A 13,667-nucleotide genomic window follows, 5' to 3' on the forward strand; every position below is an offset into this window, starting at 1 on the left:
ATGTGGCAGGAGCTTTCTGCATTGATATGAACAGGACTAAATGGGTTACAAGACTTGGTCCTTATCTAGCAGGAGACTTGACCATGAACACATGTCAGGGATGCACACAACCACAACACGGTCGAGGTAGCAGGTATGCTGTGGTTCTGAAAAAAATCTGGTAATTAAAAATGAGCTTACACCGAATACCTCGGTTCCATAATAGATCAGAAAACTGGGTGCTATATTCTTAGAGTTGAATGAGAAACAACAATCAGAAAGGCTACTACTTTTGTCTCATGAATACATGTTGTGAGAGGCTTCCTATGGTAATAGGGCATTTTCTACTTCTTGTAATGAGTGCTAAAAATGTTCAAGTTTGTTTCTCTTAGTGCCAGTCTGAAAGCTATACATATTCCAGAGGTATGTATGCATTAATCAGCACTTTAAGTGCAGCTTCTGTATCTATTAAACATTTATGTAATGCAATAATCTCAAGTCAGAAGGCCTTTAAAATATTTACAGGTCTTAATAAATGTTTAAATTCAATTTTTGTAGCACAGCAGAACCAGACTTCCTTTGAACTGATGGACATTTCTGCATCTTCCTGTTTCTCTAGTAAGACATGAAAATAAGAAGATGGATCGCAGAGGTATCTGCAAGTTCACATCCCTTATGAAGTCAACAAGTTAAAGCAGAATCTAAGCAGATGGCTGAGACACCTTGCATGGGGCAGAGCGGAGGCGCATGGAGCAAAGGGGGGGTAGCTCAGTAAATACCTTCGGATGGGTTAGAGGAACTGTTGCGTGCAGTTTTTCTTTCCCAATTCTCAGCCAAGTCTTACTATGTACCAGCAACGCAGCGGGTGTCTCGGTGTCGGCTCTTCCAGCTGTAGAGCTGTCTGCGGTGAAGAACCCCGCACAGCCAGTACGGCACATTCAGCACAGTGCCAATCCTGTACAGTGCCACATTCTGTTTAATGGCAAGACTATATAGCCAGGCTTTGCTCAAAGCAAGGAATTTAGCTCTCTCCAAGGGGCGAACGTAGTCATAGCTCACGTCGGTCTCACGCACAGAGCACATAACCAGATAACATGGTATCTAACAGAGCCGGGTTTCATGCTCTTTGGCATGGTAACCTTACAGTGCTTTTTAAAAAAGTCTTTAAAAACATGAATCAGCTTTCTAAAGCGGGAATAGAGCAAAGCCCAGCTGGAAATGAAACCTAGGAATGAGCGTGTCTTTTTGTATCTGAATTTGCAGCATTTGAGATCTGTCGTTTTGCACAAATGACATGCAGGTTTTGTAAGGGTTTTTTTTCAAAGGCCTTAATATCTTCTGTTACAAAGGGGGACCACAGTTTCCATATATATGTGGTAGTTACTTACACTACCATAGTACTTAGTGGCCTTAATGGATTGGTACTAAAGAAGCAGCAATGGCAATCTCAAAGCATTAAGATGAAATGAATGAAACAGAGAGGAGTGATCAGCCAGTCTTCACATATTAGATAAATACAAAGATCACTTGCATCTCCAAATCATCTATACTTTTGTCCATAAATTCAGATGAACTTGGTACCTGAGCTGATCTCAGTTACCTAATGTGGGCAAGCTTAATGAGCTAAATTTGGAAATGCTCTAAACTCCAGAGGTACTTTTCTCTTTTAAGTAAAAGCTACCATCCATGTCCCTAGAACTGGAATTAGACATGTCTAAATTTTCCTATCTAATGAGTAAAAATTGGTTCAGTCTTCAAAACAGTTGAGATGAATGAAGCATGTTCTAATGTTACTCCAGTATCTTGGATACTATAAGAGAATAAAACAATTAGTTGTGTCAGCACAGGGCAAAACACCTGCTTCAAAAACAAACAGGAAAAAAAAGGGCTTCGGATGATCTAAAGCTAGCCATAGTATGAAGATTCACAGGAAAGTAGTGGATGATTGCTTCCCAAGTGTAAAACAAGTATTATTGCTCGTAATTTTTGGAAAACCATTTAGAATGTCAAATTTATTAAAAGGCTGTTCTACTGTAGACAGGACATGGCAACAACTTCTTTAATTAAAACCAGGAGAGGACAGAAAAAAATAGTAAACAGGCAAAATCCTTTTTAGATCCTGCTCACAGTAAAACTTAGAATGTAAATCTGAGAACTTAGAAATATTAAATCTCAAGGAACTATTCAGAAGTCAATTATCCCCAAAGATGTCTACCATATAATTCATTCAGGACCCTATCTCACTTGCAAAAAGCAGATTTAAAATTATTCAAGGAAAGAACTTCCTTGACCTCTCAAGACTTTTAGCAGCTCTTGAAGAGGAAACAATCTCCCAAAGGAGCAAGTTGAAGAATGCCAAGTAAAGGAAGAAGCAAATTTCAAGTTTAGTTTGAACTGAGAAATAAAAGCATACATAGACCATATGATGAACTATCCTGTATATTAAATAAACAACTAGCAGGACTTGAAATCAAATTAAATTTTTAGCTGCAGAGAAAGCAAAGCCCATCCAGCGCTGTCAATGCTGAATGACTAAGGGGTACACTGCTGCTCTTGGGTACCCACCCAGAATATGGCAATATCTCGTATATTTACTAAATGTGTTGGTACTTAGCTTTAATTGTGAATTATTCATGTTTTGTTAATACTAGATTCCCCAGAGTGTCCATGCACAGCCTGACAATCAAATTTTCACTGAATTTAACAGAAAGACTTTCCTTTATGACTTTGTCCTTTAATGACAAAACACGCCTCTTTACTAGTTCTTCCTCACCACCTTTTTATACAGAAAGTTGATTTTTTAACTTTGAGTACGTATGGGAAAATGATAATCCAAAAGATAACTGATCAACAGACTGATTAGGAATGGATTGGAGAACACAATTAATACCATGTATTGTATCACAGAAAAACTAGCCAAAAAAATAAAAAGAAAAATCCTCCTAAGAGACTTCACATTGCTTCCAGTACCTTCGGTACTGTTTTCGAACATCGTCTTACTCTTTTTACAGCGGGTTATAATTCAATTACCATATTCTATTGCCGTTTTCTGCACCTCTAAAGAGACTATCTCCTTTGCAATAGCAATTTTACCATTATAATAATAATAAGGAATTTCAAACACTTCATTTCACAGAGTGCTTATACTACTGTTTCCTGATGTGTATTCTGGGTTATTCTTGGACTTAAGAGAGCTTTTCGTGATGCTCAGAATTGAAGTGAAATAGCAAATCCATTAAAAAGATGATAGGTCTTATTTTGAGTCCTGATTCTGCAAACTATTTTGCATTTATAAAGCCGTAATCTCCATGCTGTTTTAATCTTTGTATGAGAAAAGTTTAATTTAGTTGGCAAATTGTAGAAAGCAATGAAATTAATTTGCTGCTCACCGGTTTCTCATCAGCATTCTAAAACCCCCTGTGAAATTAATATATTAAACATGGGAGTGGAAGAGGATATTGCAAATTTAAACATCACAGATTAAGGCAAGATGTACAATGATGCTATGAAACTCAAAATATTGATCTAAATACATTAAAAAAAGAATCCTCCCCTGTATCAAACAGCATAATAAAGCTGTGGAACTATCCTGGCTACATAATCACTCCAAAAATAAGCTGGAATCATTCAGTATCTCACTAGAATGCAAACATCATTTCAAAGCATTACACAGAAAAAAGAAAATAAACCACCTCTGGTACGCAATGCTTCTGACTCCAAATTTCAAAGCTGCATTTGGTTGTAGTTTAACAAATGAGTCTGTCCCCTTTCATGCATGCCCATAGAACAACTGAGATGGTCACAAAATCCTTCAGAACGGCAAATGATACAGATTTCAAATAACCTGCCCCTACATATATTTAACCCTAGAGATATTTCTGAAATGGAGAAGAGTAGGCAGTAAGAAGAATGGCCAAACAAGAGGACTCCAGCAGTTACTCAGCATCAGGTTACAGATAGTAACTCATAAAGGCAAAGCGACTGGAGCTTCGGGCTGGTCTAGCTCATCAGGAGAATGAAAATGGTACAAGAAGTTGCAGGAAGAGCTTTACGATGACCTGCCGCTTAAATAAGGTAAATGAGCCGATGTGAGAAGAGTCAAAGAAAATGCTACATGTTGACACAAAAGCAAATACATGTGAATCAGCACTAGCCCTAATTAGGCTAGAAATTATAAAAGAAGGTATGAAAGAATCTTCTAGCAGGTGGAGGGGAAGAAAACACGTAATGAATTTTAATATAAAAAGCAATCATTTCATCTGCAAGATTATAAAATATGGCTGCTCTGATAACAAGAGACAGAATAACATCTCAGGACGTCCCTTTCAATCATATGCTTTGAGCAGTACAAAAAGCACACGACTTGTCACTAATAGAATTTTTGGTAACATTTCTTACCCGCACATACAGTGAAGTAATTGACTGTTGCGGGGATGCATTTAAAAAATCAGGTTGGTGGAATACTGTGGAGAGGTTGACTTGACTAGACTTAAAATTGATTTAGGGACTACAGCTTTTGAACAGATGATAGGTTCTCTGGTATCCAAATACTCTTTCGTGCCTTCTCCCATATTATCCTCATGGCTGGAATAATATTCCCCAAAAACTTGGTGGTAAGAGCTTTTTACCTTCATCACACTAGGTAGGAGAGTTAGCAACCCCTGTAAGGTTTTAAAATGCCCCTTCCACATAGGAATCAAACCCCTTTCCACATCATAGATTATTTACTCCTTGTTCTTCCAGGTGTCAATGTTTTCTCTGCTTTATCAATGTCATGCTTCTTTCCCCACTCAAACTCCTCTTTAACCATATCTTACTGAGACCATTCTTTTTTTTCTCTGACTTCCACCATTCTCCAAAGTATCCCTTTTTCCACCTCTTCCCCAACTGCTTTCAACACGACTTAATTTTTTTTTCCCTTCCTGAAAAACAAGTTTGGCTGTGCCTTTTTATTCTTTTCTCCAAATAACTTCCTTTTGTTTGCTCCTGCCTCTCATAATGAATGCTGTGTAAACCTTTGCACCTCTTTCTTTCCCACAACATGGATTTTGCTCTCTCAACCATGCAATGAACTTTCTCCCTCTTGAAGTACCAAATTTTCCCATTACACTTTTCCATCACTTACTGTTTCCATGCCCAGATTGTTCCAGTCTGTCAACATATTTCCCTTTTTCAAATTTCACTGAATTTGTCCCATTTAATGTTTCTTCCCCAATTCTGTGATCTAAACACTCATCCATTTGTCAGCAGACTGTACCAACAGTTGCTGGGAAAATTTTGTAATTATTTACTGAGAAAATACTTAACACACTAAGGATACTGTCAGGACTAAATACTACAGCACCCTCATGCATCAGATAAGCACAGATCACAAGTATCTCAAGAAATTTTAATTTTTAAAAATCTTGCAATTCATTTAAAAAGGAACTTAAAATCCAGTAAATTTAATGAGAAAAGTTCTTGAAACGGCAGCTTAGTTGATTCAGATGGCAGTTCTAACAGAATAAAAAAATTTGCAACTACATCTGTACCAAAAATAAATAACCATTATTGAAGAAAAAAAATTAAAAAATCAGTTACATCTAGTCCACTTTAAACAATTTAATAGAAGTATTTCCCACAATGCTACATACAAGAAACTATTTTAAATAACATTAATACAAACTAAGAAAAGTCAGAGAACCTGAAGTTAGATTTCATCTCTCTCACATAATAAAAGACATAATACATATGATTCATTCAAACAACTATATTATCATAACGCTAAGAAAAAGCTTAAATAAAAGTGTTTAAATGACGGAGCTGAAAGTCAGGCATCTAAATCCATGTGTAGGCACTGAATAGCTGGTTTAATTTTCAGAATTGCAAACACTTCCAACTTCCACAGAGTTTAAGGTGACCAACACCTATAGAAGTCCCATTAACACTTATCCATATAATTCAATTCATCTGAGTAGGTCCATCAAATTAAAAGGGAGGTTTTATATGTATAAATCACGTGACTAATGTTTACAGGACTACAACATATGCTGATATACAGATTTAGCTGTCTGATTTAAGTCTCAAAATTTAAAACTTTCAATCACAACATTCAAAATATGGTTTATTTAATTATGCATTTAGGATGTATGCTATAGTCTTTAAAAACATATGCCATGGGGAACTCCCACTAGACTTCAAAACAGAGCAATTAGCACATTTTTTCAAAGTGACAACCAGAGTCCTCATGATCAATGTATTATTTGAAATATTGAGGTATACAAATAAGAGAAATTATTTAGAAGCAGTCATTTTCCTTACTGACCATATTACTTCCACAGTTTGAAAACAGAAATCCTGTTAGCAGAGATTTCTTCTTAGAAATGGATGACATAGATAGCTCTGGAATTTTAGAAGTTTATGTAGCTTCCTAAGTGCCTAAAAAAGAAACATAATCTTTTATACCCCAAGTTTTAATCAGGGATCAGTATTTACACTTGAATCAACACCTCTAAATACGTCATTAAAATCAGGATACTGGCCATCACAACACCATTAATATCAGTTAGTTAAATATCATTTCAGTTGCTAAATGAAAATACACTTTCCAACACAAGGAGTTTTAATCATTCATCCATTATTATTGATCAGGTCAGAGTCACATTATTTGTCTTTACTATGCTCTTGTTCTAATAAATCACAACAGCAAAATAATTAGGTTGCTCTTTTTAGCACAAAGTGCTTTTCAAGTGTCTAATTTTTTTTTTATAAATGTTGATGGTCATATTAGTATACATAAAGTGACAAATTGTTTAGACAATCAGGGTTCAAATCACCATAACAGTTATTATTGATATCAAGTCTGCAATGGTCAGAGAGCCACAGCACTGAAATTGTAAGATAAGAACATATGATCAACTAATCAGGTAATGTCTATGAAACTGAATTCATCTGAGGTCTACTAACCACTTCTGTGGTAAGATGAAAATATATACCCACTTTGTTCCCGGGAGGGAAAGACAAGGCAAGCCACTGACTGGGTCTTACCCTCTTCTTCATCACCACTGAATGAGCAATTAGAGATTGTTCTTATTTGCAATGCAGGTAAGGAACTGTTCTTTTAAAAGACCAGACCTTTTAAAAATGTAAAACTTGATAAAGGATTGATCTGCCCTTCATTGTGTCTACTCAGATGTTTTCAACTAGCAGCAATCCACCTTGGTTTCAGAGTAAAGGTCTCAAGTATCCTCCTCGTTCCATCCTGTTTTTTAAAAAACAAACCAAACTAAAATCATTAAGGCTGTTTTATAACTGTGTCAACTTGATTTACTTATACCAAATGGAACGATCACTTTGAGGACCTTCAAGTGGAATGATTGGTCTTGTCAATATTTCAGGAAAAGTCATTGCATCCATTGGAATAATTAGTCTCCAACATCGCCATCTCTGTCACCTATGAGCCACAGAAAATGAAAACCTATCGCTAATAAGGCAGTTCCAAGCAGATCTCCCAGTGCAGTAAGATAAGGGATAGAAAAACTGTCAGGATCTTTTCCTTTTTTCCAGAAGTGGTGCACCATCCAGTCAGCAATCCATAACAGAGTAAACACCTACAGAATATCAAACAAACAAAATCTGTATTATTACCAATTAAGTTACATTGAAAGGAAGTCAACAGCTAACATTATTGTCTCCTTACTACTTAGCACTATTGTATACAACTGCTTTTGAAAAATATTTTCCAAAAATAGTTTTTTGAAACACTCCCCACAACCAGAGATTGGGACACTTAGCCAACTTCTCTCAGTCAATCACGTGCACAGGTAGAAAGAACATATTGAATCATTGATAGCATTCTTCACCTAGTCTATGCTTGAGGACATCTGAAAATGGCAAGAAAAAGCAAAAATTCCAACGAAAAATGCAACTGCACTTCTCACACAAGACATCATTCTGCACAGAAAGAGCTTAAGCGGGGCTTCGAGATCATTCAGAATCAACGGATGTTGCCCCAGATGAAAACACTAAACACAGGCTAACTCTTGTTTCCACAGGTCTAGAACTGAGCTGAAATCAGATATGATATAAAGAATACCAGGTCAGATTAAGAACAGTTTCATCTGGATTGTATGAACTGCAAAAAATGGCCTAGAAGCTACTTTTATGCATGAAACACCAGCTTCAGCCCTTCTGTAATAAGGCACACCTGCAATATATATTATGAAATTGTCGCTGCAGGCTGAATTTGTCCCAAAGTAAAAGACTTCATTCCCAACTGTCAATGTCTGAACGTTCAAGAGGTTTGATCTTAATACAAAAGGCATGCATAATCATTAATCCAGTTTTAGAAAAGAATTCTTTTAACGTTGCACAGCTGTATGATAAGAGATTCTGGTTCAGTGGAATCATGTGGTGTGCCATGGCATGAGATGAATGGAGACAGGACCGCTAACTGTGCTTCCATTTCTTCTTGTCTCTTCTAAGGAGCTGCTTAAGATGAAATAAACACTGTATTTTATGTAGTTTTAGTTAATCAGGTCTTTGGGAATGGTAAACGTATGACAGTTACTACCATAATTCATTTTTAAAAAGTCTTCTATGTACATTTAAAAGAATATGCAGTATCAAAAGCAGTAAAAGGTACAAAATACATATTTTATTTAGTAAATGATCGATTACTGGTATCAAAAACATCTTTATAAAAGTATGCACACATTTACTGAAATACTGATAGAATGGTTGCAAGACACTTCTCCACAATACGAAATACAGTAAAATGAATATCATATAAAAATTGTTGAAAAAGTGTTGAAAAAATTTCTCAATTAATCTTTGATTTGCAAAAGCATATGTTAAAATACAAGCCTGAATTTCTAATTATAAAAAAAAAAAAAGAAAGAGAGGGGTATTTGCTTAATGAAAAATGCATGGCTTATTTATATAAACATATCTTCTGAAAAGGGAACTCTGTAGTCTAAGCTAATTATGCAAGTCCTAGGTGTGCTGACTGGAATCCAAACAAATATATTTAAAACAGATGTTTTCTTTGGAAGACTATCAGATTCTTTGAGTCAGCTCCTTCTTCTAACTGAGACAAAAAGAGGCCTGTTTATAAAAGATACTGTACATTAACATCTCCTACAGGATGTGCACGGAAGACTCTGTAGCACCCCACATCAACAATAGTTATGCGTGTTCTATTAGAAGATGAAAACATTTGTTCCAAGAATAATTTAAAATGCATTTATATGACACAACCAATTAGACACAGTGCACACAGTTCAATTTAAATGACGGTATGCACTTTTGGCTTTTAAAAATCATTACATGAAAACCTTTAATTTGTCTGATTTTTTTCCACCCTAAAATAACTGACTTAGACTATTGTGAAAAATGGGTAGTTTAGGAATTAAGTTTTGTGAACCTTCTTGTATTAACTTACAGGTGCATAACACATAACACAAATTATAACAAACCTGGCTTCTCTAAGTAATAGGAAAAAAGTTATACCATATTATATTAACTGATGCTTATGAAAGTATATAAAGTTTAACATCTTTGTCGGTGACATGGACAGTGGGATTGAGTGCACCTTCAGCAAGTTTGCTGACAACACCAAGCTGTGTGGTGTGGTTGACGTGCTGGAGGGAAGGGATGCCGTCCAGAGGGACCTGGACAGGCTGGAGAGGTGGGCCTGGGCCAAGGTCATGAAGTTCAATGAGGCCAAGTGCAAGGTCCTGCACGTGGGTCAGGGCAATCCCAAGCACAAACACAGGCTGAGCAGAGAATGAATTGAGAGCAGCCCTGGGGAGAAGGACTTGGGGGTGTTGATTGACAAGAAGCTCAACATGACCCAGCCATGTGTGCTTACAGCCCAGAAAGCCAACTCTATCCTGGGCTGCATCACAAGAAGCGTGACCAGCAGGTCGAGGGAGGGGATTCTCCCCCTTTACTCCGTTCCAGTGAGATCCCACCTGCAGTACTGCGTTCAGCTCTGGGGCCCCCAACATAAGAAGGACATGGACCCGTTGGAGCAAGTCCAGAGGAGGGCCACCGAGATGATCAGAGGGCTGGAGCACCTCTCCTATGAAGACAAGTTGAGAGAGTTGGGGTTGTTCAGCCTGGAGAAGAGAAGGCTCCGGGGAGACCTTACTGCTGCCTTCCAATACCTAAAGGGGGCCTGCAGGAAAGCCGGAGAGGGGCTTTTTACAAAGGCATGTAGTGATAGGACAAGGGGTAAGGGCTGTACACTGAAAGAGCCTGTATTTTGGTGAAGGAATAATGCTATCATCATGCATTTGCATAGCTAGAAACTCACCAACATTTAAGAATTACACAGATCAGTCTTTGGAAATGGTTACTTATTTGGCCACAGTAGTTGGTGTTGCAACATCAATGTGACTTAAATCTTTAATGAGATTTTACTTCTTAACAATCTTAAAATGGGTTGATCAAAGTCATCAATCAACTGTTATTTTTGAAAAAAAAAATTAAAAAAAAATCAAAAGCCCTACTATGAGTTTGCTTATTTTTGAAAGTAAGACAGTCCTTGAATTTAAAGTGGTAAGAAAGGTCACTCACAAAGATTTGCCAGAGGTCAAAAGAAGAGAAAAAATCATACAAAAGACGTTACAAGACTTGTTACTTTAAGTGGCACAACACTTCACATTTTCTGGGATTTATCAGTGCCCTACACTTATTTCAACAAAATCATGCAGATGGCATAGCAGTACAACTACCGTGTACTTCTACTCTGCACTCATGCTATGAGAAAGAAAGCCTTCATACTTCAAATTGAAAACCAGCTGGTTTTGAGGGAAGGAATCAACATTACAGAAAAGCCTAACAAGATAGTACAAAAATGGTCTGTTTAGCTTGAAATGCTGTAGAAAAGTGATAAGAAAAGCTTGTAAATGCATGCAGAACTGTTCAGATGTGAGCTAGTATTTTTAAATTATTTAATATACAGAGGAAACGAACAAAGAAGTGGTTTTTGCAAAAAACAGATGGACTAGTAATAGAATTATGAAACAGAGCCCTAGGAATTCTTCCAGACTGAAGAATTAAATAACCCTAAGGTTTAAGAAAGGTAAAAAATAACTAAATTTCTATAGACATAAAAAGATCTATCTAAGAAAAGGGAGACACTCTATAGTCACTGATCAAGAAAAAAAAAACACAGAGCAAGGATTACAAAAATACAGGCAACTCCAGATCTTTTGGTATTTTAAAAGGAAGATCATGCTAAGCTATTACTCTTCTGGAATAAATTATAATCAAAGTGAGGAAAATGAAACTAAAGACATCATCAGTTTTAGACTAACAAAATATGAACTAAGTATCCCAATAATGACTGATATATTCTGTTTATAAATGCGTATTTGTAAAAAGACTTATCAGTCACATTGTCAAGAAAGGTCCTCAGAAGACAGAAGCAGCAGAATATAGCAATAAGAATGAGAGGGAGGGAGGGAAGGAGGGAGAGAGCAAGAGTGAAGTCTTTATCAAACCCTAATGATGAAGAATCTGAAAATAAGGAGTGTAAGAACACATACCATTTTGTACAACAAAGGACAGAAATAGACAGTAATTCTCGATATTGAACTTTCTGATTCAAATTATGAATATCAGATTGAAACTGAAATTGAATATGAATATTTAAATAAGGGTGAGCCTCACTATTTAAAGTTCAAATCTTATGATTGCAAGACTAGAAATGGGAGCATTATACACTACAAAGCGGGTTTTTTCCTTTATTATGGGGCACAAAATTTACTTTCATGCCTTGCAGGTCTTTAGGTACAAAAAACCAAGTTTAGCTAAAGAAAACTTATTTTTGGTCTTTTGCATGAAGTAAGGACTCCTAAAAGATATTTGCATTTTCTCATGTAATTAATTTCTCATAATTTCTAAAATGGGAAAAGAATGAAACTCTATTATTTAAAATAAAAATACATAACTCCCTCCAAACATTCTTAATACTGTCTAAGCTTCCTATAGCCTAATTAATATGTTGCAAGATGCTATAATATTTTAAATTGTTTCTTTCAGCTGGGATGACCACCTTTCATCAGTGAATGCATGTCAAATTCACAGTGATAAAAAGTATAACATTCAAATGCATAATGTTTGTAAAGCGGATTTTAATCTTTTATGTTTTTATTAGTTTATATATTAGTTGCTGTGATTAGTGAATTCCTACACCAAACTGGAAAGAGAAAATTTAGGTTATATATTTGCATATGCTTTTTCACACGGGCATTATCAAAATTCAGCTTTAAGATTAGTATGTAGAACCAAGACCGTTTAGCAGTTTGTTTAGCATGCCTTGGACAGGATATCCCGCATGTTGCTAGTACTGCTGATTCACCTTAAATTGTTTCCATGTGAAGGTGCATTACAAACTAGTATCATTCTGTTACTTCAGACAGGAAACACAGATGCAAATAAACTGTGGTGACCTCTTTTCAAATGTATTTTAATTCTCCTTTACTCTCAAACTTACAGTAACTCAAAATTCACCTATAATGTAACTATGACAAGATCTGGTAATTACTGCATAAGAACTCTTACAAGTCTATGAAATTCAAAGGCAAGCTTTTTTTTTTTAATTTATTTATGAGTGGAAACCCCCAGTTAAGGATCTCTAAAGACTGCTGTGTCCTGACTCTGACATGATTCTCACCAGATTTATGGCTTAGGTCTTCTAGTGGTTGTGACCATTCATTAAGTTAATTTTTAAATTATACACGACGTTTCTTAGATTTTAAATGGCTTTTGATGTCTTCATGTGAATCTAGGTAGTATCTGTAAAGCGCTCATAAGAGATCAACGCTGAACTTACTTGCTGAATTTCCACTGTCTACAGCCAGCATCCTGTAGTCAGTGAACTCTCAGGGTAGGGTCTATGTATATTTTTCAAATGAAATTTTCCTCCACTGTCTTCTCAGGTGGCATATCTGGTGTGTATCGTGTCCAGGGGAAACAAGTCACTATTTCCTCCAAACATACAGAGATTTCCTTCAATGTCTGGCTGCAAAGAAACCGCTGAACAGCAAGTTCTTTCTTGCTGCTGTTGTTTGTGTTGTAGCTAAGTGGTACTAGCTACACTATGGTATCCAAGTACCCAGACAGCATAGCAGACATTTGTTTAAGACTAAAACCTCATCTAAGTAAAAAAGAGGATACCATTTTAAGTGAAGTTGTTTCTAAATCAATTTGATCATATTGATGCAATTTTGTGGGAAGGAACTTCTTTTATTCCACAGTTTGAAACCAAATTCCTCAGACTGCCTTCTTGATTTCTTTGTAGCTTTGCCAGACAGCCTGGTTTGACCAAGACAGTCCAAATTTCAGGCTGTTTGTCAGCTGTCTGAATGAGGAGTGCAACCCAGACCATTCAGCGTTCAGGTATGCTCAACCCGCACTAGCTGTAGCACAACTCAGTGTGTCATGCTACGCACATAAACACTTCGAGTTCAGCCTCCTGGAGACAAAAGTGATATATCCCTGCTAATGGCTTAGCAGAAGCCAGGCTTCTACCACAGACAGCAATGTGCCTGGAAGCGAAAGAGCGGGTGATACCCACATTCAGATCCCAATGAGTCTGGCAAGTCTGTTTCTCATGCTGCAATGAGAAAGCACTGAATGTGCAGAACTGTCCAGGTTTGGACCTTAGTTTCCATATTTCCTTGAATCATGTAGTCTCT

General features: G+C 36.6%; 1 protein-coding gene across 1 annotated transcript in view; it reads right to left on the reverse strand.

The window, feature by feature from the left end:
* Positions 1–5,435: 5,435 nt before the first annotated feature.
* Positions 5,436–13,667, reverse strand: part of SLC41A2 (solute carrier family 41 member 2) — a 52,453-nt gene continuing 44,221 nt past the window's right edge. Inside the window, exon 11 of the mRNA XM_049822355.1 lies at positions 5,436–7,568. Coding sequence (XP_049678312.1) covers positions 7,383–7,568 — 186 coding nt within the window. The 3' untranslated portion in view covers positions 5,436–7,382. The remainder of the gene's footprint in view (positions 7,569–13,667) is intronic.

The sequence above is a fragment of the Accipiter gentilis genome, chromosome 18 (assembly GCF_929443795.1).
Source record: "Accipiter gentilis chromosome 18, bAccGen1.1, whole genome shotgun sequence".
In the NCBI taxonomy this organism is placed as follows: Eukaryota; Metazoa; Chordata; class Aves; order Accipitriformes; family Accipitridae; genus Astur; species Astur gentilis.